Raw genomic sequence first — 27,283 nt, forward strand, 5'->3', positions numbered from 1 at the left:
TGAGATAACCTGGTGACTTGTTCAGGGTGTACCCCGCCTTTCGCCCGTAGTCGGCTGGGATAGGCTCCAGCTTGCCTGCAGAACGAGCCCACCTCCAGCTCACACTATAAAATGGGCGGGTGTCCAGACGGTGTGCCCCGCCCCCCGAGCGCCAGCTGTTCCCAGTGGCAAGGGCGCGCGCTGCACTCTTATTTTTCTCAGCGCGCGCTCCGCCTTTCTTGTTCTGAACTTGGAGAGCGAGTTTGTCTGAGATCCCGAGTCCTCCGAGTCGCCACCCTGAAATCGCTCTCTGTAATCGCCAAGAGTGTGGTCCTGTGTCTCGACTGAATCGTGTGGTGTGGGGGGGTTTGCCATTAAAATATTAAAAATCGGTTACATCTGTCGGTATGTCTGTGATCTCCCATGCTTTAAAACTCGGTTCAGAGGTGAAAGTCCGTTAGTGTGCACCAGACCTTCAGATCGGTTTGTGAAGCCTCTGGTTGCGGAGATGGCTGTAGCTCTGCGAGCTGGTCGCATTCGGAGGGCAGCGCTGAACAGTGTGGAGACGGGGTGGAGGTCCAGCCACAGCACTGCGATCAAACCCCAGTACGACGCGCTGATAATCGGTGCAGGTAGGTGCCTCTGAGCTTCATGCGCAGCTCGGGCGTGTAGTAGGCCACGCTGTTCTCAGCTCAGTTATTATTCAGCACCCTGTAGCATGATAAATGCACTGGATTACAAAAAGTGTGGGCTGGGTGGGTTTCCTGATACCGATTCATTTTACCGAATAACGAATTAGGCCTTCATACATTAGGTATTGCTTGGTGACTGTTTCCAGATCGCCCCCATGATCAGAGATCTAATGAACAAGCTGTGATTAGTTATTTTTTGGCCCGAGTCTGGAGAAAAGCCACACGAGCCCAAAGTCAAAACAGACAATTCACAGTCCGAAGGTATCAGAGACTTAAACAGCAGAAACAGACACAAATACACAGTAATTATAAACAGTTGACAATAATTGCGAGGCCAATCAACAATTTCTAACAATCATCACACACTGTAAACCCGAATAAGTTGAGTTTACTTAAAAAAATTGAGGAAAGTGGTTGCCTTAAAAAAATAAGTAATTATTAATGATTGAATTGAGTACCTTAAACTTACAATCTTCTGTTAAGTTTAAGGTACTCAATTCAATCATTAATAATTACTTATTTTTTTTAAGGCAACCACTTTCCTCAATTTTTTTAAGTAAACTCAACTTATTCGGGTTTACAGTGCATTTGTTTGGAAGAGATGCACAGAAAAGAAGAGAATATGTTCACCCTGGGTGGTTAGCACTGTCACCTCACAGCAAGAAGGTTCTGGGTTCGAGTCCAGTGGCCGGTGAGGGCCTTTCTGTGTGGAGTTTTCATGTTCTCCTCGTGTCTGCTCCAGTTTCCTCAACAGTCCAAAGACATGCAGGGTAGGTTAATTGGTGGCTCTAAATTGACCATAGGTGTGAATGGTTGTGTCTCTGTGTCAGCCCTACGATGACCTGGCGACTTGTCCAGGGTGTACCCCGCCTCTTGCCCATAGTCAGCTAGGATAGGCTCCAGCTTGCCTGCAGAACAGGATAAGCAGCTACAGATAATGGATGGATGGATGTTCACTCTGACTGTAATAAATGAACTGTTCATGTTCTGAGAGTGCAAATGTGTAATGTGTTACTGTTGGGTTTCACCCAGAGCTTGAATAACTATGGAGGTTTTTTTTCCCTCCAGGGTTTTGAATATACATAACCAAAACCTGTTAGCTGTAAAACCACATGCAAATCAGATGAGTAAGGTGGAGCTGATGTCTCATCTCATTATCTGTAGCTGCTTTATCCTGTTCTACAGGGTCGCAGGCAAGCTGGAGCCTATCCCAGCTGACTACGGGCGAAAGGCGGGGTACACCCTGGACAAGTCGCCAGGTCATCACAGGGCTGACACATAGACACAGACAACCATTCACACTCACATTCACACCTACGCTCAATTTAGAGTCACCAGTTAACCTAACCTGCATGTCTTTGGACTGTGGGGGAAACCGGAGCACCCGGAGGAAACCCACGCGGAGAACATGCAAACTCCACACAGAAAGGCCCTCGCCGGCCACGGGGCTCGAACCCGGACCTTCTTGCTGTGAGGCGACAGCGCTAACCACTACACCACTGTGCCGCCCGAGCTGATGTATATATTTGAATCAAATAAATAATGAACTTTCTGCAGTGTAAGTAGAAAAGCTAACAACCTTTTATATCTTTGTTAACCTGTTCGGTCCATGTGAATTTGTTTAACGCCACGAAACTGGTTTTTAAATACAATTTGCTTATCATCCCTCACCCCGGGCGGCACGGTGGTGTAGTGGTTAGCGCTGTCGCTTAACAGCAAGAAGGTCCGGGTTCGAGCCCGTGGCCGGCGAGGGCCTTTCTGTGCGGAGTTTGCATGTTCTCCCCGTGTCCGCGTGGGTTTCCTCCGGGTGCTCCGGTTTCCCCCACAGTCCAAGGTTAGGTTAACTGATGACTCTAAATTGACCGTAGGTGTGAATGTGAGTGTGAATGGTTGTCTGTGTCTATGTGTCAGCCCTGTGATGACCTGGCGACTTGTCCAGGGTGTACCCCGCCTTTTGCCCATAGTCAGCTGGGATAGGCTCCAGCTTGCCTGCGACCCTGTAGAACAGGATAAAGCGGCTAGAGATAATGAGATGAGATGAGATCCCCCCCCCCACACACACACACACACAGTAACCTGTGGGATTGGATGTTTCACGGATATAAATTCATGTATTTGAAATGGTGTTTGATGAAGCCTGAGAACAATTGCGCAACTGTCTAAACTGTGCCATTATATTGATAATGTATGTTTGTGTCTATTGATGTAATGTAGAATTTCACCGTATATTATCCACTACACTTGTGCACCTGAAAACAAACTTGAAACGGGATCCTTCATTATGACATTTGTCAAACAGCTCCACCTAGTGGCTGGTCTTCATCAATACAGGTTCCACTAGGTTCCACTAAGGCTGTGCTCAGACCAGGGCCGTTTCTAGCTACTGAAAAGACCAGGGGCTAAGTCAAGTTTTCCTGGGGCTAGTATTTTTTAAGGGAGGTTGGCATAGATAGGTTGGCGAGGTTATTTCTAAGTTTACAAGAAATATTATCACCCACACACATTCAAAAGGTTATGACATCTTTATTACTGATTTTTGCACTGCCCTTTTTAAATTTATGTAGTTGACTTCAGTTTCTGTCTCCTTATTAAGTTTCAGCATAATGTCCCAGGAAACTGAAGCCTATGTCAATTGACTATTAAATATCACTAATAAAATTTAATCATCAGTTTAATAAAAATATATAATTTCTCACTCACACATCTCTCCTTTAGGACCACAAAGACACCAATTGTAAGCTACATTATTATATTGCAACATTCAAAATCCCAGATGACATCCCATCTCACAAGACTATGATCATATAAATCTCTCTCTCTCTCTCTCTCTCTCTCTCACACACACACACCCACCCACACCCACACACACACCCACCATTTTTTCCAATGCATCCAGGCTCAGTTGACTGCAGCAGCTCATATGTGGTGTCTGGACAACACAAATTTATGTTGACATTAATATTGCATGGCAAAACAAAAGAACTATTTTATCCTTATGTGTGACTAATATACCAAAGGCTGGCTATGCTATGGTAGTCTGGCTGGTTCTGCGTAGACTACATGTAGCATTAAAACACATGAATAAATTATGTCAGAGTAACTATTGGTGTTGACATGAACACAAATTGTTGTTGACCTGTTAAATAAGCTTAGTCAGGGCAAATAGATCGCCACTTTTGAGCTAGCCTGGCACACTAATCATACAGACCCTGCGCTGTAAATTCAAGATAACGAAGCTACACAGAGTGGTTTTTGTGCATCAACATAATTCAACAGGTTATGTTGTTGATATACACCCATGGTTGATGACTTACCATCTGTTTTCATCTTGAAAAATTCAAGAATAGTGGATTATGTGTGTGTGTGTGTGTGTGTGTGTGTGTGTGTGTTTTTAAGTCATCTTCCAACCAGTTCTGAATGTTCTTCTTCTGTTGGTGGTTACCAAAATTTTGAATGCACACTGTGCAGCACTCAATTATGCCCCCCATTACCATTTCCCCCGTGTTCCCCCCTCCATCTTCAGACGCTGCAAGTCAAGTTCCTATCTGTTTCAGTCAGTTGTTTTCTATTAATCTTTTACTTTTTTTATGAGGGCCAAAATACCCAGGGCTATAGCCCTGAGTGATAGGGTCTAACAATGCCACTGGTTCACACTGTCAGTCCAAATCTCATCTCATCTCATTATCTCTAGCCGCTTTATCCTTCTACAGGGTCGCAGGCAAGCTGGATCCTATCCCAGCTGACTATGGGCGAAAGGCGGGGTACACCCTGGACAAGTTGCCAGGTCATCACAGGGCTGACACATAGACACAGACAACCATTCACAATCACATTCACACCTACGGTCAATTTAGAGTCACCAGTTAACCTAACTTGCATGTCTTTGGATTGTGGGGGAAACCGGAGCACCCGGAGGAAACCCACGCGGACACGGGGAGAACATGCAAACTCCACACAGAAAGGCCCTCGCCGGCCACGGGGCTCGAACCCGGACCTTCTTGCTGTGAGGCGACAGCGCTAACCACTACACCACTGTGCCGCCCGAGCTGATGTATATATTTGAATCAAATAAATAATGAACTTTCTGCAGTGTAAGTAGAAAAGCTAACAACCTTTTATATCTTTGTTAACCTGTTCGGTCCATGTGAATTTGTTTAACGCCACGAAACTGGTTTTTAAATACAATTTGCTTATCATCCCTCACCCCGGGCGGCACGGTGGTGTAGTGGTTAGCGCTGTCGCTTAACAGCAAGAAGGTCCGGGTTCGAGCCCGTGGCCGGCGAGGGCCTTTCTGTGCGGAGTTTGCATGTTCTCCCCGTGTCCGCGTGGGTTTCCTCCGGGTGCTCCGGTTTCCCCCACAGTCCAAGGTTAGGTTAACTGATGACTCTAAATTGACCGTAGGTGTGAATGTGAGTGTGAATGGTTGTCTGTGTCTATGTGTCAGCCCTGTGATGACCTGGCGACTTGTCCAGGGTGTACCCCGCCTTTTGCCCATAGTCAGCTGGGATAGGCTCCAGCTTGCCTGCGACCCTGTAGAACAGGATAAAGCGGCTAGAGATAATGAGATGAGATGAGATCCCCCCCCCACACACACACACAGTAACCTGTGGGATTGGATGTTTCACGGATATAAATTCATGTATTTGAAATGGTGTTTGATGAAGCCTGAGAACAATTGCGCAACTGTCTAAACTGTGCCATTATATTGATAATGTATGTTTGTGTCTATTGATGTAATGTAGAATTTCACCGTATATTATCCACTACACTTGTGCACCTGAAAACAAACTTGAAACGGGATCCTTCATTATGACATTTGTCAAACAGCTCCACCTAGTGGCTGGTCTTCATCAATACAGGTTCCACTAGGTTCCACTAAGGCTGTGCTCAGACCAGGGCCGTTTCTAGCTACTGAAAAGACCAGGGGCTAAGTCAAGTTTTCCTGGGGCTAGTATTTTTTAAGGGAGGTTGGCATAGATAGGTTGGCGAGGTTATTTCTAAGTTTACAAGAAATATTATCACCCACACACATTCAAAAGGTTATGACATCTTTATTACTGATTTTTGCACTGCCCTTTTTAAATTTATGTAGTTGACTTCAGTTTCTGTCTCCTTATTAAGTTTCAGCATAATGTCCCAGGAAACTGAAGCCTATGTCAATTGACTATTAAATATCACTAATAAAATTTAATCATCAGTTTAATAAAAATATATAATTTCTCACTCACACATCTCTCCTTTAGGACCACAAAGACACCAATTGTAAGCTACATTATTATATTGCAACATTCAAAATCCCAGATGACATCCCATCTCACAAGACTATGATCATATAAATCTCTCTCTCTCTCTCTCTCTCTCTCTCTCTCTCTCACACACACACACACCCACCCACACCCACACACACACACACCATTTTTTCCAATGCATCCAGGCTCAGTTGACTGCAGCAGCTCATATGTGGTGTCTGGACAACACAAATTTATGTTGACATTAATATTGCATGGCAAAACAAAAGAACTATTTTATCCTTATGTGTGACTAATATACCAAAGGCTGGCTATGCTATGGTAGTCTGGCTGGTTCTGCGTAGACTACATGTAGCATTAAAACACATGAATAAATTATGTCAGAGTAACTATTGGTGTTGACATGAACACAAATTGTTGTTGACCTGTTAAATAAGCTTAGTCAGGGCAAATAGATCGCCACTGTAGATACTCAAACTTTTGAGCTAGCCTGGCACACTAATCATACAGACCCTGCGCTGTAAATTCAAGATAACGAAGCTACACAGAGTGGTTTTTGTGCATCAACGTAATTCAACAGGTTATGTTGTTGATATACACCCATGGTTGATGACTTACCATCTGTTTTCATCTTGAAAAATTCAAGAATAGTGGATTATGTGTGTGTGTGTGTGTGTGTGTGTGTGTGTGTTTTTAAGTCATCTTCCAACCAGTTCTGAATGTTCTTCTTCTGTTGGTGGTTACCAAAATTTTGAATGCACACTGTGCAGCACTCAATTATGCCCCCCATTACCATTTCCCCCGTGTTCCCCCCTCCATCTTCAGACGCTGCAAGTCAAGTTCCTATCTGTTTCAGTCAGTTGTTTTCTATTAATCTTTTACTTTTTTTATGAGGGCCAAAATACCCAGGGCTATAGCCCTGAGTGATAGGGTCTAACAATGCCACTGGTTCACACTGTCAGTCCAAATCTCATCTCATCTCATTATCTCTAGCCGCTTTATCCTTCTACAGGGTCGCAGGCAAGCTGGATCCTATCCCAGCTGACTATGGGCGAAAGGCGGGGTACACCCTGGACAAGTTGCCAGGTCATCACAGGGCTGACACATAGACACAGACAACCATTCACAATCACATTCACACCTACGGTCAATTTAGAGTCACCAGTTAACCTAACTTGCATGTCTTTGGATTGTGGGGGAAACCGGAGCACCCGGAGGAAACCCACGCGGACACGGGGAGAACATGCAAACTCCACACAGAAAGGCCCTCGCCGGCCACGGGGCTCGAACCCGGACCTTCTTGCTGTGAGGCGACAGCACTAACCACTACACCACCGTGCCGCCCCAGTCCAAATCCGATTTTTTAAAATATCCAATCTGAATCCGAGCTTCTTCATCGACTGTCCACATTACATATTGCAAGTGATCAGATCCGATCTGTGTGCCCGTATGGCCATCCTCAGTCTTAATCACATTGGTTTCTATTGTAATGACATTGTGCTCAAAAGAAGTTGTTGACATAAACAAACCAAATTGGAGGGTAATAAAATGGGCTTGATTATTTATCACATGGCAGTGTGGAACCGTAGCTCAAGTTTTATGAAAATAATGAGACAACGTCAGAGATGGAAGAAGCCTGTCTGCTGCGCTTTCTTTCATGCACCACAAAACTAGTATGTTTCCTGTATATGTCATGTAAATGTGAACTGTTTTTTGTATAGTAATTAGTGCCATCTGTCTTGTTGAAGTAGAACTGCATGCAAGCTCTAAATAAAGTACTAGTGAATAATGAATAGGTCAGGTTCCTTGTTGATTCACATATGAGTTTACATACTATGCTAGTTGTTAGTTTGTTAATTAAAGGACATTCCAATGAATGAGATCACGAAGTACTTAGCATTTTTGGAAACCCACCTCTGAACACTCAGTAAGTTAATAACCTGTTGATCAGAGGACTTTCTCGAACTTGATCTAATGCTCTAACCAAACTTTCTGTTCTTCACTTAGGACACAATGGACTAATTGCTGTAAGTAGCTGTTGGTGTAAACATAAATTATAAACCATGGGCATTGCCTGCACTGTGGAGAAACCTGAACCTTGTTCTACAGGCTGCATATCTGCAGAAGGGGGGCTTAAAAACAGCAGTTCTAGAGCGCAGAAATGTTCTTGGTGGAGCTGCAGTGACTGAAGAGATCATTCCTGGTGGGTACAATATTTCACAAAGTTTCTGGATTTTGTGAAAAACAAAGCAGTCATGTTCTAATTTTTTCTTGCCCGTTTCTGTCCAACCACAAAATACCACTTCTTATATATAATGTAAGCACACAAAATACAAAGCATATGGCACAAATCACACAAAATTACTGAAACGCTCCATTGACAGTAACTCGAGAACTAGATCTACTGCAAATCACAATGTAATTTCTTTCCGTCCTCGTAAGTGAAGAATTGTGACATACCAATACCCATTTTTTTGTGAGAACCACTAGAATTTGGAACTCTCTTCCCGAACATTTTAGGTTAACCCAGGTTTCTTTCATACAGTTTAAATTCTTGTTACAAGCTTACTATCATGAAGCAGTTATCTCTGTGTATAACGTAAAAGACCCACATTCATGGAAAACTGTCTGTGTGAAATGCAATAAGTCACGTACAGTGGTGCTTGAAAGTTTGTGAACCCTTTAGACTTTTCTATATTTCTGCATATGACCTAAAACATCATCAGATTTTCACACAAGTCCTAAAAGTAGATAAAGAGAACCCAGTTAAACAAATGAGACAAAAATATTATACTTGATCATTTATTTATTGAGGAAAATGATCCAATATTACATATCTGTCAGTGGCAAAAGTATGTGAACCTCTACAATTAGCAGTTAATTTGAAGGTGAAATTAGAGTCATGTTTTCAATCAATGGGATGACAATCAGGTGTGAGTGGGCACCCTGTTTTATTTAAAGAACAGGGATCTATCAAAGTCTGAGCTTCACAACACATGTTTGTGGAAGTGTATCATGGCACGAACAAAGGAGATTTCTGAGGACCTCAGAAAAAGCGTTCTTGATGCTCATCAGGCTGGAAAAGGTTACAAAAGCATCTCTAAAGAGTTTGGACTCCACCAATCCACAGTCAGACAGATTGTATACAAATGGAGGAAATTCAAGACCATTGTTACCCTCCCCAGGAGTGGTCGACCAACAAAGATCACTCCAAGAGCAAGGCGTGTAATAGTCGGCGAGGTCACAAAGGACCTCAGGGTAACTTCTAAGCAACTGAAGGCCTGTCTCACATTGGCTAATGTTAATGTTCATGAGTCCACCATCAGGACAACACTGACTATGTTTACATGCACATCCAAATCGAGCTGCTGTCGGTAATCGAGCTGAAGGTCCCAGCAGGGTGCCAGAGAAATCCAATCCTACATGCACACAATGAAATCGGGCTATTGTGTGAGGTGCATTGTGCACCCAAGCCACAGGTGGCGCAACACGCCCCATCGTGTTGGTACACTTCCGGTTGTCGTCATGAAGAAGAGCTATTCAAGAGTGTAAACAAAGTTATCAGTTCCGTGTTCTCCATTGCGCGTTTTTCTCCCGTCCATGAATTTTAATATATTCAACTCCTTAAGCTGAATGAGCATGAACTCTGTCTCCTCATTGCTCCAGAAGTGCACGTTTCTGCTTGCCTGTGGCAGTGGGGGGCGTGGTCAAGCGCCGGTCTGTGACAGGAGGGCGGAGCCAGGGAAGGTGAGTGGCAGAATCACTTCACCTGACGGTAATTAACCTGTGTTTGTGTGTCTTCCCAGTAACCGCGCCCTACTTAAGGAGGCAGAGGGAGAGCAGAGGGGAAAGCTCATCCCGGGACTAGAACACAGCGCGCGCGCGTGTGTGTGTGTTTGTTTGTTTTTCTCTCAAGAATAAAAGTAGGCTGTTAAACTGAAAAGTCTGACAATAAAAAGCCTATTAGTACCAGAAGCTTTGTCCTGCCGTCCTCTGTGCTCCACCCACACTTCAGAGAGCTCTACATCGCCATTTTCTCTTCTTTGTTTGTTCCTCCTGACCTCTTCTGCTGCTCGCTACCACTGTTGTCATGCCGACCGAGGCTGTTGTGTTTCCCGCTTGTGGTCTCGTCACTCGTCACTTCTGGAAGTAGCTCGACAACTAGCTCGATAGGGTATACATGCACTAAGTAGCTCGGCAGAAATCGCATAAACTAGGTCGTGTAGCTCGATTCCGAGAAATCAAGTTCGGTTCAATTTCAGCCGAATTAAGGTGTATACATGGCATTTTGAACTTCGATTTCAGTCGAGCAACGGCAGAAATTCGATTCTCTCTATGTGCATGTAAACGTAGTGACTGAACAACATTCGTGTGCATGGCAGGGTTGCAAGGAGAAAGCCACTGCTCTCCAAAAAGAACATTGCTGCTCGTCTGCAGTTTGCTAAAGATCATGTGGACAAGCCAGAAGGCTATTGGAAAAATGTTTTGTGGACGGAGGAGACCAAAATATAAATTTTTGGTTTAAATGAGAAGCGTTGTGTTTGGAGAAAGGAAAACACTGCATTCCAGCATAAGAACCTTATCTCATCTGTGAAACATGGTGGTGGTAGTATCATGGTTTGGGCCTGTTTTGCTGCATCTGGGCCAGAACGGCTTGCCATCATTGATGGAACAATGAATTCTGAATTATACCAGCAAATTCTAAAGGAAAATGTCAGGACATCTGTCCATGAACTGAATCTCAAGAGAAGGTGGCTCATGCAGTAAGACAACGACCCTAAGCACACAAGTCGTTCTACCAAAGAATGGTTAAAGAAGAATAAAGATAATGTTTTGGAATGGCCAACCCAAAGTCCTGACCTTAATCCAATTGAAATGTTGTGGAAGGACCTGAAACGAGCAGTTCATATGAGGAAACCCACCAACATCCCAGAGTTGAAGCTGTTCTGTACGGAGGAATGGGCTAAAATTCCTCCAAGCTGGTGTGCAGGACTGATCAACAGTTACCGGAAACATTTAGTTGCAGTTATTGCTGCACAAGGGGGTCACACCAGATACTGAAAGCAAAGGTTCACATACTTTTGCCACTCACAGATATGTAATATTGGATCATTTTCCACAATAAATAAATGACCAAGTATAATATTTTTGTTTCATTTGTTTAACTGGGTTCTCTTTATGTCCTTTTAGGACTTGTGTGAAAATCTAATGATATTTTAGGTCATATTTATGCAGAAATATAGAAAATTCTAAAGGGTTCACAAACATTCAAGCACCACTGTATCCTTACCAGCCCCATCACCTGTTGTTTTTAGATTAATGTCCAGATTTTTTCTATTACTGCATTGCATTTTAATGTATTAGCATATCTATCAATCTTCTTTTGTTTTATTAACCGGGCCCACAGTAATTGGTGGAAACTGTTGTAGTGACCCTGCCTATGTGTGAACGTACTGTATGAGATGCTTCCCAATTCCTCCCACCAGATATTTCTTTATGACTGTGCATTGCCATGTACACACAATGCAGATACATATTACATCTCTACACTAAAGTCAGAATTAACAGTGTTTAAAAACATTAAGCTTAAAATCCATTCTGTTTAACACCATCAGCTCTGCTGTATCCTCCCTATGGTTTGAATACCACTGCCAGTCCCTTATTCCAAATGCAGCTCTTCAACTCCAATCTGTTTGGTGTCTGATGTTTTTAGGTTTGTACTGGAGATACAAGTTTAATATTACTAACACATAAGGGCAGTTTATTACTATCACTTTTGCATTGCTAAATGACCACACACTCACCTCAAAAGGCATTGTTTGTCTCAGTAATATAATCAGTACATGTACAGTGTTTGCTGTAAAACAGCAAAATAAGTCAGTTTATAAAAAAATAGTATAATCTGAATCTCCACTGGAACTTTTGTGTCAGGTAGAACCAGAGAAGTGGGCCGGAGAAGCCCATCCCAGAAGTGTCTGAGGCTGCACGGGAAAAGAAAGCCGAGCAAGGTAAGAGAAGTAGCCAATAAGCAAGGTTAAGCATTAATCCACACAGACCAGTCCTGCTCTTCCTTGCTAATTCCCGGTCACTCATTAACAAGATGGACAAAATAAGACTGAGGATTACATCGCATAGCATAGACAGCTGTGCGATGATCATTACAGAGACTTGGCTGGACAGCACCATTTCTGACATGGCCATTGAACTAGCAGGGTGCTCTGTTTCCTGAGCAGACAGGACTACACAGCACTATTAGCAACCAAGTGAATGCACATCCAGAGGGAGCTGTGATTGTGACAGAAGAATTTAACCACCCAGAACTAAGGACAGTGCTGCTCAAACTCCACAAGAATGTTAACATCCAGACCAGAGACAAAAATATTCTGGACTAAGTCTACACCAACATCTCTGGAGCATAGAAAGCTGCACCATCTCCATACCTCAGTTTATCAGGCAGCATTTCATTGGTAATGACTCCATCCTAGAAACCTCTAATCAGCAGAACAAGACCAGCTGTTAAAACTGTCCAATTCTGGAGTGGGGATGCTACCTCAGTACTGCAGGACTGGTTTGAAAACAGACTGGGAAATGTTTGCACAGGGGACAGACTTGGAGGATTATACCTCGGCTGTCCAGGCCTACATACACTTCTGTACTGAGATGGTACTAACCACTAAATCTATCGGGGTATTTCCGAACCAGAAACCGCGGATGGACGTAAATGTGCAGTCTCTGCTCAGGGCTTGAGATGCCGCCTTCAGAACAGGTGACATGGTAGCCTACAGAAATACCTGGAAGGACTTGGAGCAGAACATTAGAGAGGCTAAATGCAGGTACAAACAACACATTGAGGGGCACTTTGAAAACAACAAACCCCTGAGTATGTAGATGGGAATTAAAACCATAATAGACTACAAGAGCAGCACCCCACAGATCAGCCATGACTGATCACTCCCTAACACCCTGAACCAGGCCTGAACATGCAGAACAGCAGCGTGGGGGCTCAAATGTCCCTGCTCAAGGAGGATCATGCACTCGTCTTACAAAAATACCAAGTGAAATCCACTCAGTGGAGAATTGAGATCACCAAAGCGGCAGGACCGGACAGGGTATTGGGCCGCACCCTGAAGTCATGCACTGACCAACTAACGGGGGTGTTCGCTGATGTATTCAACCTCTCCTTACAACAGGCTGTCGTCCCCATCTGGCTTAAATCCACCACCATTGTACCAGTGTCCAAGATGTCAGCAGCTAACAGCCATAATGACTGTTGCCCTGGCCCCAACCCTTGTTCTCAGTAATCAGTGCTTTGAGAGGATTATATTATCCCATGTCAGGGACATCATCCTAAAAGATCTAGACAGCCACCAGTTTGCCCATCTGGAGAACAGATCTACAGAGGATGCCTCAACACCACCTCACGCCAAGTACTCGGTACCACTACTAGATGGAATAGAGACTGGTTTGACGAACAAAGGGAGGACATACGTATCCTCCTAACGGAGCAACACACTGCTCACGCCACCGTCCTCAGGAACCCATCTCCAGCCAACAGAGCCAGGCTAGCTGAAGTATGGTCCCACGTACAGCGAGAACTAAGGAAAATGAAAAACGAATGGTGGACCCGCCTTGCCACAGAAATACAGGGCTATGCGGACAAAGGCAACCAGCAACAATTCTACTGTGCTCTCAAGGCTGCATATGGGCCGAGACGAGGCACACACTTCCCTGTCCGAAGCGCAGATGGAACAACTCTCATAACTGAGAAATCCGCCATCCTGGCCCGCTGGGCAGAACACTACAGACAACTCCTAAACAGACACACAGAAGTCGATGACAGTGTCCTGGATGATGTCCCAAAGCTTCCAGTAATGGAAAGCCTAGATGATCTTCCTACACTTGAAGAGGTGTGATCATCAGTGAACTCCCTCAAAAACAACAAGGCAGCAGGCCCTGATGAGGTACCTGGTGAAATTCTTTGGTATGGTGGCGAAGCAGTTGCTCACTGTCTACACTCCTTCATTGTTGCTTGCTGGACTTCAGGCTGTGTCCCACAGCAATGGAAAGATGCAGACCTTGTCAGTATCTACAAGAAGAAGGGAGACAGAGCAACCTGTAGCAACAGTCGTGGCATCTCACTCTTGTCGAGTGTGGGCAAAGTGCTCACAAGGATCATGCTTCTGAGACTCATCAAGGCCGTGGCAGAAGAGGTCCTCCCTGAAAGTCAGTGTAGCTTCAGAAAGGATCGCAGTACCGTCGACATGATCTTCGTACTCAGACTGGTACAGGAGAAGTGCAGGGAGCAGCACCAAGATCTCTACATAGTCTTTATAGACTTAACCAAGGCATTCGACACAGTGAACAGGCCGCTACTGTGGGAAGTGCTTAAGAGATTTGGCTGCCCTGACAAGTTCCTGACAGTTCTCAAAAGGTCTGCATGAAGGAGCCATGGTAAGGGTCATGGGCAGGGGGAGCAAGTCTGACCCCTTCCAAGTCTGCACAGGTGTTAGACAAGGGTGTGTTATCGCTCCCGTGATCATCAACCTGTTCCTCGCCGCTGTGATGCTGGCAGCTAAGCAGCAGATTAAGCCAGAGGACTGTATCTCTCTCACATACCGGCTGGACGGCAACCTGTTCAACCTGCGCAGGCTGAAAGCTCACACGAGAGTCACACACGAGGACATACTGGAGTTACAATATGCAGACGATGCTGCCATTGCCGGCCCCACAGCCGCAGGGCTTCAGAGAAACCTAAACACACTGGACGACACTTACACACGAGCTGGTCTTCTCATTAACTGCGACAAGACCGAAGCTATGGACCAGGGTCAGCCAGGCACAGAGCCTGCCACGTTCTCCATCAAAGACACAGCGTTAAAGAATGTTCCAGTATTTACCTACTTAGGATCGGTGCTCAGCATCACAGGTGACATCACAGATGAGGTGCAGAGGCGCATCGGCCTTGCCTCCTCATCCTTTGAGGGACTTGTGGGCAGGGTATTCCTCAACAAAGACCTTACAATCAAAACAAAAGTCGCAGTGTACAGAGCCATCTGCCTGTCAATCCTGCTATATGCTAGCAAGACCTGGACATCATACAGGCGGCACATCCGCATGCTCAAGCAGTTCCACATGAGATGTCTCCAAAGAATACTTGGACTAAAGTGGTGGCACAAGGTTCCACATGCCGAGATTCACCGCAGGGCTGACATCGAGCCACTGGAAACACTGCTCCTCCAGAGGCAGCTCAGATGGGTTGGCCACATCATCCGCATGCCCAGCAACCGCCTGCCAAGACACATGCTGTATGGGGAACTCTCCAATGGCAGATGAACTGTTGGGGGGCAGCACAAATGCTTCAAGGACAACCTGAAGGCAAACCTTAAAAAATGTGGCATGCAGCCTCAGCGCCTAGAGGAAATTGCTGCGAACAGAAGCAGGTGGCGTCAGGAATGCGCTGCAGGAACTGCCACATTCACATCCGGCTACAATCAGCAGTGCGAGGAGAGAAGAAGATGGCAACATCAGCCCCCAAACAGCATAGGTGAACACACATGCGGCGTCTGCGGACGGACATGCAAATCAAGAATTGGTCTAATCACCCACAGCAGGACACATGCGGACACACAGGAGTGACGTCATCGTCAGCAATGACGGACTGCCTTAAGCAAGTAAGTAAGCAAGCTTTGAGAGGATTATATTATCCCATGTCAGGGACATCATCCTAATAGATCTAGACAGCCACCAGTTTGCCCATCTGGAGAACAGATCTACAGAGGATGCAGTCTCCATTGCACTTCATACAACCCTGTCCCACCTGGAACATCCAAACATGTATGTCAGGATGCTTTTTGTCATCTTCAGCTCCACTTTCAATACTGTAATTGCTTACAAACTAGTGCACTGACTTAACAATCTGGGATTAACCACCTCACCCTGCTCATGAATTTTGGACATCCTCACTCACAGACCACAAAATGTCAGGATAGATAACTACACATCCTCAACTCTTATCCTGAACACAAGTGCACCACAGGGCCATATGGTCAGCCCAGGCTTCTTTACCTTCTTCACCCATGATTGCACCCACATTCACCCCTCAAACATGATTTTTGAATTTTGCCGATGACACAAATACTGTGGGACTCATTACCAACAACAAGGAGGGATGCTACAGAGAGGAAGTCCAGCATCTGGCTGAGTGGTGATCTGATCCTGAACACAACTAAGACCAAGGAGATCATTGTGGACTTGAGATCCAGGAAGACCCCTCCCCCCCACACACACTTCTCATCAACAGTGAAGAGGTGGACATTGTGAACATCAAATTTCTGGGAATCCACATAGTGAAATACCTTACATTTTCCTTTAATGTTTCCCACCTGGTGAAGAAAACCCATCAGAGGCTGCTGGAAAGCTTCTATAGAAGCACCATAAGGCCTCACCAATTTAATTAGTTGGTTCTCGGATTTTTTCAGGAAAAATATGAAGCGAGCGGGCGAAATAAAAATAAAATTTAAAAAATGCTCTGATGGTAAAATTAGCAGTGGAAATAGACCAAACAATACAGGCAAACCAGTAAACAGAATTTCAACACACCTGTCAAAGATTTTACGCTTCTGTTTGCTGAATATCCTAACAATCACAAACACAGGCTTTGCAGGACTCCCCTCCACAGGCATGTTTCTTCCACAAGTCTTTATCGAAAGTGAAAGGGGCGATTTGATTGGCTTTCGACATCACGTGACCTCACATCACGTGACCTTTTCTGTTGGCGGGAGTTTGATTTCGATTTTTTTTTTTCATTTTGCATTTTCTTCAAGCGGCGATTCCGAGAACCAACTAATTGAATTGGTGTGGCCTAGAAAGCTCTCTCTCTGCAAATGTGTCACAGTACACTGTAAAAACAAAAATCTTGAGAAAACTCAAATTATCAAGGCAACATGATGCAAGAAATTTTTGAGTTTTCTTAACTTTTGTCCACTGTTGTTGACGTTACTAATGTTTTCAAGTCTAGACGAGAGTTCTGCCAACTCGAATCTTCTTGTTCACCTAATTATGGTAGTCTTGTGAGACTAATAATGAAATTTAACAATGAAATATATTGTTTCAGTTGTATTTAAGGAATGCTCAACAAATGAATTAATATATAAATAAAATGAAGAGCACACAGCTGAAAGTTAGCTGAAACCATGTTTATGAACATGAGGGATAACAGGTAAAGACTGAGGTAAGTCTTACCTTGAGTACAACACACAAAAATGTGTTGACTAAATATAGTGATAAAGGGCCTCAACCACTTCACAAATGTTGCAAACGCTGTCCTCGACAAAAAGCTTCAACTTGCTTGTCATGAACTTCAGGCCACGAGATCCTCTGCCCATAAAATGCAGAACAACCTCCTGCTCACACATCTTAAATTAGGAGCTGCACAGGGTTTCCCTCAAGGGGCTAACAAAACCGACTGCAACTCAAAAATCCTTGTTATAGTATTTTGAAAATACTTTTTCAGACAGCAATAGCGAGAAGTTTGCTGGTGAGACAAGTATTTGTTAGTTGCAAATAACCAAGCTTTATTTCTGAATCAGATCAATTTGAACATTGCACAGCAGAGAACAAGAAGGACTTGGCCTGGGTCATGAAGACAGCACAGAAAATTGGGGTAGCTGTGCTCCTGGACCTGGATGATGTGTATGTTGAACCTACAAAAGAAAGCCAGCAACATCAGCAAACACTCAACCCACCCAGGACACCACCTGTTTGTCCCCCCACCATCAGGGAAAAGAGACAGCACCATCAAACCCTGGACTAACAAGCAGAGGAACAGCTTTGTCCCAGAGCTGTGGCCTCCATCCCTCAAACCCCCAACACACACACGCATGCACATACCTGCCAATAGCTACTGAGGACTACCTGGTGCAATATGGACAGTTGTGCACTATTTTTGAAAGCTACTGCTACCTGCATTTTAAAATTTATTTATTAAGTATTTTTAAAAATAATCTCATTTTATTGATGCTAATTGTTGCTTGTTGCTGATTATTTGTTCTTGGTTTGTTTGTTTGTTTGTTTGTTTGTTTGTTTGTATTTATTTTTGTTCATTGCTGTTGGTCAGTGAGTCACCAAAAATAATTTCATTGTTGCGCACAATGACAATAAAGGATATCAAATCTTGAATCTTTAATGTACAATACCTTCACAACTTTGGGCCATCCCTTCTTTATACAGTGGCTTGTCTTTCTGACTAATGCCCTCTTTTTGGTGGAAGGCCTCCTCTAGACAGAGCTGTGATTGTGCCATATTCTTTTCATTTCCACAACTTTGTCCCACACTTGTTTTGATAGCTTCTTGCTTTTCATGATTCTATTAGTTTTGGTATGTTCTCTAACAACCGCTGTAGTCTTCCAAGCAAGGTCTGTCTGTCTGTCTGTCTGCACACACACACACACACACACACACACACACACGTGTCTGTGTATGTATATGTAATATCTGATGGCAACTTGCACAATGAATAATTTAGGGGCTTCACACCAACAGGGGAGAATATCTATGCAATCACGTATTGATTAAATGCTGTTGATTTTTTTCCCCAATCACTTCAATATTATCAGCTATTTTGTGTATACACAAAATAGCTGATAATATTGCACGTATGTGTGTGCATGCATGAATCTATAGATTGATGCACTGTAAAAAAATGATTTGTTGTTTGAACTTAAAAAAGTTAGCACCTGGGCTGCCTTAAAATTTTGAGTTAATGGAAATTCATATAGCAAGTTAAATTGTTTGCCTCATTGTGTTAACTTACTATATTCATTTCAATTAACTCAAAATTCTAAGGCAGCCTGGGTACTAACTTTAAGTCAAAACAACAAATCATTTTTTACAGTGTGGGAAATGATTCTAATTAAGCCGATTCCAGGTCAGAACGCTACAAAATGCTTGTGCTTATGGGCATGATATTAAACTATGTGCAGAGGAATCAAGTGATTCTGGTCTCAAGGTGGCTGCTACTACTGTGGCATCCATTTTTATGAATAATTTTACCATACAGTATACCATCAGAAATCACATAAGTCTGTTTTACTGGTTCTGTGTGACTGATCAGAAGGGAAGGTTAACCCTCAAAGCTTTCTTGTTCACGCTGATCTCAGGTTCATTCAGCATTGTATATGTGTACATGCATAAGGTCAGTAAAGGCTCTTTTCGAGATTACCTAACAACCAAATTTTCTAAGCTGTTAAATGTCAGAGCTTAACATTACAGCTACAGGGCTTTGTCTAAAGAATCAAATGTCAGATATCAGGCATGTCTTGCAATGTTTAATTATCTGGCAGAATTACTCCAATGGCACAAAATTTGCATATTGCAAAAGTAACCAGGATGTATGAGTGAATGAAGGAAGCCACAGTACCAGTCAAAGGTTTGAGTGTACTTCCTCTGAATTGTTTAAGCTCCTACAGTTTCTTGGCAATGTTTATGGAGCAAAGGCAGAGTTAAAGCAATGACCAAGAAATTATCTATAAAACTGGGTTCCCTCAACTTCGCCAGAGTTTGTCTTTATAATACTTTAATTCTCCATGTTTTTGAATCATTGTTATAAGAAGCAGTGATGAACAGTGAAGAAGAAGATGGTTAAATATTTACTAACCCTAAACCAAGCTTCAGTTAATGTTCACATCAAACATCAGAACAGAAAAAAGAAAACATGATCTCCGTGACTTTGACCATGACATGTTTGTTGGTGCCAGACAGTTTGGTTTAAGTTTTTCAGAAACTGCTGAGCTACTGGGATATTCACACACAACTTTTTCTCTAGTGTTTACCTCTTTAAAAAAATCCAACAAGCAGTAGTTTTGTAGGGTGGAAGTACTTTGTTGATAAGAGGGGTCAGAAGCAAATAGCCAGACAGGTTTGAGCAAACAGGAATAACCTCATATAACCACTCGTTCAAATCATGGTGAGCAGAAAACCATCTCAAAATCGACATTGAACCTTGAAGCGGATGGGCTACAGCAGGGGTGTCAAACATACAGCCCGCGGGCCGCATCCGGCCCACCAGATGGTTTAATCCAGCCCCAGACTTGTAGAGAAAAAATTTCTAAGGATGTCAAAAAAAAAAGTAAATCTCTAGCCTATTCCTGTGACGACTTATGAATTTTTAAAGAAATAACTGAAATGCTCAATTCAGCCGCTAGGGGCAACCAAAAAAAGCAGCACTGACATAACAAGAGATCAGAAAATAAACAGCACATTTTAGCAACGTGTCCAGATATGCTGTCTGATTCCATGAATGGCAGTCTTGCCTCACCACTATTAAGTTGCTATCAAAATTATCATCAAGAGTGATACCCCCATTACCAAAATGTCTGTCAAAAAGAAGAAAAGTTGATGTAGAGTGCAGAGTTTTCCAGGAAAAATGGACTGAATATTATTTATTCACAGAGGTGAATACAAAACCAGTGTGCTTGTAATCAACAGGTTGCAGTGCTCAAAGAATATAATATTCGGCGTCACTATGAGACTCATCATAAAGAAAAATTTCACAATTTGTATGGACAATTAAGAAAAGAGAAGATAAACGAATTGTTAGCTGGTCTGAAGAAACAGCAGTCTGCATTTACTCGCAGCCATGAGGTCAGTGATGGAGCAGTGAAAGCTAGCTACCTTACTGCAAATGAGTTGGTGCAAGCATCCAAGCCATTTTCTGATGGTGAACTCGTGAAAAAATGCTTGCTGAAGGCTGCAGAAGTCGTGTGTCCTGAAAAGCAATCTGCCTTTGCCAACGTTAGTCTATCGAGGAACACTATTGCAAATAGGGTTGAAGATCTCTCACAAGACTTGGGCAGCCAAATGAATGACAAAATCAAGTAATTTATTGCATTTTCGGTTGCAATTGATGAGAGCACCGATGTCACAGATGTTGCACAACTGTGCATATTTATTCGTGGTGTTGATGAGACTTTGACTGTCACTGAGGAGTTCCTTGAGTTGGTGCCTATGAAGGACACTGAGGAGTTCCTTGAGTTGGTGCCTATGAAGGACAACAGCGAATGACATATTCAGCTCTCTCGTTAGAGCGCTGGACAAGGTCGGAGTGGACTGGTCCCGTGCTGTCAGTTTGGCTACAGATGGTGCCCCATCAATGATCGGGAGAAAGGCAGGCGTTGCGACAAAATTCAGAGAGAAAGTGCAGGCTTGTAAATTTCATCAGAACACGAGGTCTGAATCACCATCAGTTTAACTGTTTTCTCAGTGATAATTACATTCCGGCTGGCTTACCATACCACACTGAAGTACGGTGGTTAAGCCGAGGTGCCGTACTCAAGCGTTTCTTTGAACTACAAGAGGAAATTGGACAGTTCATGGAGAAAAAGGGCAGACCAGTAGAGGAATTTAAATGCCCGGAATGGGTGCGGGATCTGGCCTTTATGGTGGATATTACACAGCACCTGAATAATCTTAACAAAATGTTGCAAGGCCGCAGAAAAGTTGTCACTCAGTTTTACGATAGCGTATGCGCATTCAAGTTGAAACTGTCACTCTGGGAGACACAGCTATCTAACGGTGACACCTCTCATTTCCCATTGCTCACAGCTATGCGTGCGACCGAACATAATGCTGATTTGGATCAATACAAAGACAAGATAACAGAATTGCTGCAGGAGTTCAAGTGGAGATTTCAGGTTTTCAGTGAACTTGAGGACGAATTTGCCTTTTTTCGCTTGCCATTTACAGTCAATGCTTCTGATATGCCCGCTGACATCCAACTCGAGATAATTGACTTGCAATGTGATTCCGATATGAAGCAGAAATTTGCGTCAGTGGGCTTAGACACATTTTATCAATATCTCTTGCCAGGGTATCCCAAATTAACATCCCTAGCTGCAAAGGTTTTATCCATGTTTGGGACTACCTATCTTTGTGAACAGGCATTCTCTGTTATGAACCTCAACAAAACAAAGCACCGCTCAAGGTTATCAAACGCACAAATGAATGACATTGTGAAATGTGCTGCTACTCAGGATTTGAAACCTGATATTGATGCCCTCGTGAAGGCTAAAAGATGGCAAGTGTCATAGCCTGGGCCCGCCCATCCTAAGCGTGACGCAACACGAGGGCCTGTTCCGAGCTTAGTCTGGCCAGGCAGGCTATCTACAGCATTTCCAAGCTCCCGAAAAATCGGGAACCAATCAACTTTGAGCATCTCCAACGGCCCTGGGTAGAGGCGTGTTCAAGGCAGTGACGTAGTAGAACTGCGACCGGAAGCCATAGATTGTTTACAGAATCTATGCCGGAAGCGCTTCATTCACATCACGAACATGGAGCAGCGGCAAGCCTTTAACACAGCGGTAGATGCTGTATTGAAAGCATTCAACGGGAAGTTCTCATTGAAAACGGAGCAAAGAGCAGCCCTGGAGGTATTTATTGAAAGGAAGGACGTTTTCGCCTTGCTCCCGACCGGCTTCGGTAAGAGTTTAATCTACCAGTTAGCCCCGTCGCGTCGCATACGTCAGAGGAAAGAGTGATGTGATTGGTTTAAGCTTCGTCACAGCCTTTTCTGGCTTCGACCAGTAGCAAACTGAGGCATTTCAGGGAGGCGGGTCAACCACGGGCTCTGGGAAACGGTTTGGCTTAATAGCTTGGCCAGACCAAATGCTCGGAGAGCTTTGAAGTCACGTTAGCCAGGCTACAAGTGTCAGGAGCCAGCAGCAGCCAATAGACTTGATGAGAGAAAGCGGGGAGGGAGGTTAATCAGCATTAAGGCCTGGGCCTAATTCTTGTAATGTTCACAAATGTTTGCAGTCTGAAGAATGCAGTTCTTTGAAAATAAGATTATGGTTTTACTTTAAAAGACAATGAATATTGTGCAGTATATCATTCTCAGCATCAGTAGGCCTAGCCTACAAAATAGTTTGATCTGATGTAGCCTAATCATATTGCTCATGCACTGCTATAACTTTTGTTTGTTAATTTAATTTAATTTTTCATAAATTTGCACATTTACATTTTTAGGCAGGATGTTTAGGCTACTTTCTTCATAGCTCCCACTTGAGTTTAGTGTGGGGAGTTGGTTCAGGTTGTCAGATGTAAAAATGTATTCACTCAACTGCATAAAAATAAACCAGTTGTTTGAGAGTGAAATGCATTTTATTTCAAATCCATTGGCCTCTCTGTGAATAAATGTGTAATAATCTAGATCCCTTGTGATCAGTGATTATGTAGGCTACAAATGTAGGCTGAAGCATAAAGCATAGCCTACTGAAAAAACAATGCTAAAGATTTGGAGTTGACAAAGGTTATTTTGCAATTATTTTACTGGTCCGGCCCACTTGAGATCAGATGGGCTGTATGTGGCCCCTGAACCAAAATGAGTTTGACACCCCTGGGCTACAGCATTCCTGTTAGCTAAGAACAGGAATCTGAGGCTACTGTGGGTACAGATTCACTGAAACTGAACAGTTGAAGATTGGAAAACATCACCTGGTCTTAACTGAAGCTCGTGACCCATATCTGCATTATTATATGCATTGTGCTGCTGCCACATGAACAGAGTCTTGACTGTGAAGACGACTGGTTTGAAAGAGGAGTAATATTACAGTGAAACAGCCATCTCTGAACAGAGCCCACTTATCACCTAATTATAATGCTGTCGTGGCATGTTTACTCAGTCTCATGCCAGATTACACCTCCAAACATTGTGTCCTATCATGTTCATGCGGAGTTTAAAATAACAGGGATTCCCCATTTATTAGCAGCACTGATGAAGCAAATCTTTTTAATATTCTGAACTTACAGCACCACGATGAAGCAAATGCTGAAGATAAATGAATCTATAATTGTATGGTTCTCCTGTTCTCAGGAAATCAGTAGGTTTTGCATGATTGTATAATAGCTGTATAGCCACTAGTTTAAACGTGCCATTTACTGTTTACTCTCTTCTTTCATGATGGGTCTAATTTCAGAATTAGTTCATGAGCTCCAGGCCGTCAGTGGTTCTGCAATCACACATTTAACAATTACAGGAACCATAAAAGGCTTGATGCTTATTAATCTATTAGGCTGCTTTTTTTCCCTTTCTGGTATACAAATCTCCACCACATTCAATCATTCAAATAATTAGAGAATAATCTAACCTACCGGCAGCACGGTGGTGTAGTGGTTAGCACTGTCGCCTCACAGCAAGAAGGTCCGGGTTCGAGCCCTGTGGCCGGTGAGGGCTTTTCTGTGTGGAGTTTGCATGTTCTCCCTGTGTCCGCGTGGGTTTCCTCCGGGTGCTCCAGTTTCCCCCACAGTCCAAAGACATGCAGGTTAGGTTAACTGGTGACTCTAAATTGACCGTAGGTGTGAATACAATTCACTCCTTGTATGACAAAATTTCATGATGGATTAAAGAGGATCTGAAGCCAAAACGTGATTTTATTTCTTATTTTTCATTTAATTTAAGGCATTACAATAGGATTGTTATGTTGTATTTGTTCCCTGGGTAGGGAAAGTACGACAGTCAAAGGTTTGATGTATTATCGATGACCAGTAGCACAAAAAGAGGATATAATTCTAAATATCTTAGAATTTGTCTCCTCATAGTATATAAGAGAAAGATATAGCATTACATTTTGTGATGCCATGATCAGCATTTGCAATACTTTAACACATAGATTGAAAATTCTTTCTAAATTCAGACATTAAGTGTTGCTCTACATTGATATTTTTCAACTTGTATTTTCTCAACACTTCCTAGGCTTCCATTTTTCACGGGCTGCTTATCTCCTCAGTTTGCTGCGTCCTCACATCTATCAGGATCTGGAGCTCAAGGTGTAGTATTTGGTGAATATTTAATTTCAGATGTGTGATGGTCTATATAGTCTTGAAAACTGCAGCTTCCACTGAACTATAACATATTTCTCTTTTGTATGTGTACTGTATTTGTGTTGAACTCATTTCCAGTTAATTTAATATGTAATAAATAAGACCTAGACCTACATACTGTATTATAATGATGATCATGAAATCTATGTCTATCTTTATACCAGCCCTTATTTATAATTTAATAACAAAATAATATATTTTGCATTAAAAGAGCAAACAATATTTATACCCTGTGTCTGAAATCACTCTCATTCACTACTCCCTACTCACTATATAGGGAATTACTATATAGAGGACTATATAGTGGGGCGGCACGGTGGTGTAGTGGTTAGCGCTGTTGCCTTACAGCAAGAAGGTCCGAGTTCGAGCCCCGTGGCCGGCGAGGGCCTTTCTGTGTGGAGTTTGCATGTTCTCCCCGTGTCCGCGTGGGTTTCCTCCGGGTGCTCCGGTTTCCCCCACAGTCCAAAGACATGCAGGTTAGGTTAACTGGTGACTCTAAATTGACCATAGGTGTGAATGTGAGTGTGAATGGTTGTCTGTGTCTATGTGTCAGCCCTGTGATGACCTGGCGACTTGTCCAGGGTGTACCCCGCCTTTCGCCCGTAGTCAGCTGGGATAGGCTCCAGCGTGCCTGCGACCCTGTAGAACAGGATAAAGCGGCTACAGATAACGAGACGAGACGAGGACTATATAGTGAGCTCAAGTGAAAAAACACTTTCGGACACTACTCCGTCGGGCTGCTATTTACGTCATTACTGTCGCACAATGAAAATGTGCCAGATCAGTCAGCTGGTGGGTTTCAAAATATTGAATACAGCATGCATATATTTTTGTGATAAATACATATTATACTGAACATATTTCCCACATTAATCAATACAAAGTACTTTGTGTCTGGTGCATCTTTCAGTTCTTTTAAATCAAGGCTGAATATTTTCTTCTTCGCCGCTGCCTTTTATTAAATCAAACTTGAAGCTTTTGATTTGATTTCTTTCAGCGCGACCGCAATGCATGATGGTATATATTGCTTGGTTAGTGATCATCGGTTGTACACTACTTTTCATGATGCATTGTGGGATACTTTGAGTGCACTATATAGGGTGTAATAATTCTCACTATACATTCGGACAGCACAACAAAATAGCGAACTCGCTATATAGTCCACTATATAGTGAGTAGTGAGTGATTTTAGACATAGGGATAGATTATTAGAAATCCTTATAAATAAATCATAAATAATTTTAAGTGCTTAATAACTGTCATCTCTAAATGATGTCAGGTAAAATGATCTTAACTTTATTTAACATTATCTTGAGCTAACAGGTTATAGAAAACAAATGCTTGTCTAATTCTTTCAGCTTGTAGCCTAATCTACATTATAACCTAAAATTGCACTGGGTATAATTGGGAACTGTGGAGTCACTTTGATTATCACCGTCATCCACATCATTCTCTCGAGTCTTATCACCTGAGACATGTCTGTTTCTATCACCACATTTGTTAAATTGTCTTCATATCCAACATCATCTTTGCAGGAGGATAGCATAGGCATTATTAGAAAAGAAAACAATTTAGGTGAAAAATACTGATGGGCTCCCAAAAAAGAGGGATCAAGAAAAAAATTAACTTTTGACTGTTGAACAACATATGACTAGTTTTCCCAGACAACACATATAAATTTATTATTTGTGAATGCCAGTAAATACATTTTCTCCACTGTGAAATCAACACCGTGATTTTGACTTATGTCTGAACATAAGATAGAACATAGAGGGAGATTTGTATTTAATTTTTTTAATTATTATTGTTAGAGAAATTCTAATATGGGTTTGGATGAACATTAAATGGATCTCCAGTAAATTATGTAGGAGGAAAACGGATGAGAAAAATGTTGACTGATGCTTTTCTTCCCCCTTCTAACTGTACAGAAACATGGACTGAAGGTGTACTTGAGGGATCCCCATGCCTTTACCCCCATGCTGGAAGAAGGGGTCAGGGGGCGGCCCCCTCGCTCTCTTTTACTCGGCAGTAATCTGGCAAAGAATCAGAAAGGGATTGGAAAGTTCTCAGAGAAAGATGCAAAGGTTTATACCAAATGGTCATTCCTAATTTATCATGCATATTTTCATGTGGTCTTGTGTTGTAATTCATACAGCCACCATGATTTGCATATTGATTATTGATTCTGAAAGTTATGCAGAATGTCTAGACATCATAAATGTCTTTTGCCAAAAGGCTTACCCTGAGTATGTTGCACATTTGGAGAAGCTGGCCTGTGCAATTCACCCACTCCTTGATGCGCCACCTGTAGACATCCCAGGAGTTATCGAGGGGTCCTTGAGGAAAAGAATAGCAGCTATGAAGAGTTTGAAACCTTTAGTAAAGTCTGGTAAACCCCCTGAATTTTATTAATTGAAACTGAAAATAAATTGTATTTGGTATTTCCAAACCACAAATACAACTTACAGGTAACTTGTTGAAGTATCACAT

At 42.9% G+C, this 27,283-nt stretch overlaps 1 protein-coding gene across 1 annotated transcript in view; it reads left to right on the plus strand.

The window, feature by feature from the left end:
- The first annotated feature begins 209 nt into the window (after nucleotides 1–209).
- pyroxd2 (pyridine nucleotide-disulphide oxidoreductase domain 2) overlaps nucleotides 210–27,283 on the plus strand; it is a 37,903-nt gene continuing 10,829 nt past the window's right edge. The window contains exons 1-6 of the mRNA XM_060925894.1: nucleotides 210–611; nucleotides 7,928–7,947; nucleotides 8,030–8,123; nucleotides 24,666–24,739; nucleotides 26,722–26,877; nucleotides 27,029–27,182. Of these exons, the coding sequence (XP_060781877.1) occupies nucleotides 488–611; nucleotides 7,928–7,947; nucleotides 8,030–8,123; nucleotides 24,666–24,739; nucleotides 26,722–26,877; nucleotides 27,029–27,182 (622 nt within the window). The 5' untranslated portion in view covers nucleotides 210–487. The remainder of the gene's footprint in view (nucleotides 612–7,927; nucleotides 7,948–8,029; nucleotides 8,124–24,665; nucleotides 24,740–26,721; nucleotides 26,878–27,028; nucleotides 27,183–27,283) is intronic.

The sequence above is a fragment of the Neoarius graeffei genome, chromosome 7 (genome assembly GCF_027579695.1).
Source record: "Neoarius graeffei isolate fNeoGra1 chromosome 7, fNeoGra1.pri, whole genome shotgun sequence".
In the NCBI taxonomy this organism is placed as follows: domain Eukaryota; kingdom Metazoa; phylum Chordata; class Actinopteri; order Siluriformes; family Ariidae; genus Neoarius; species Neoarius graeffei.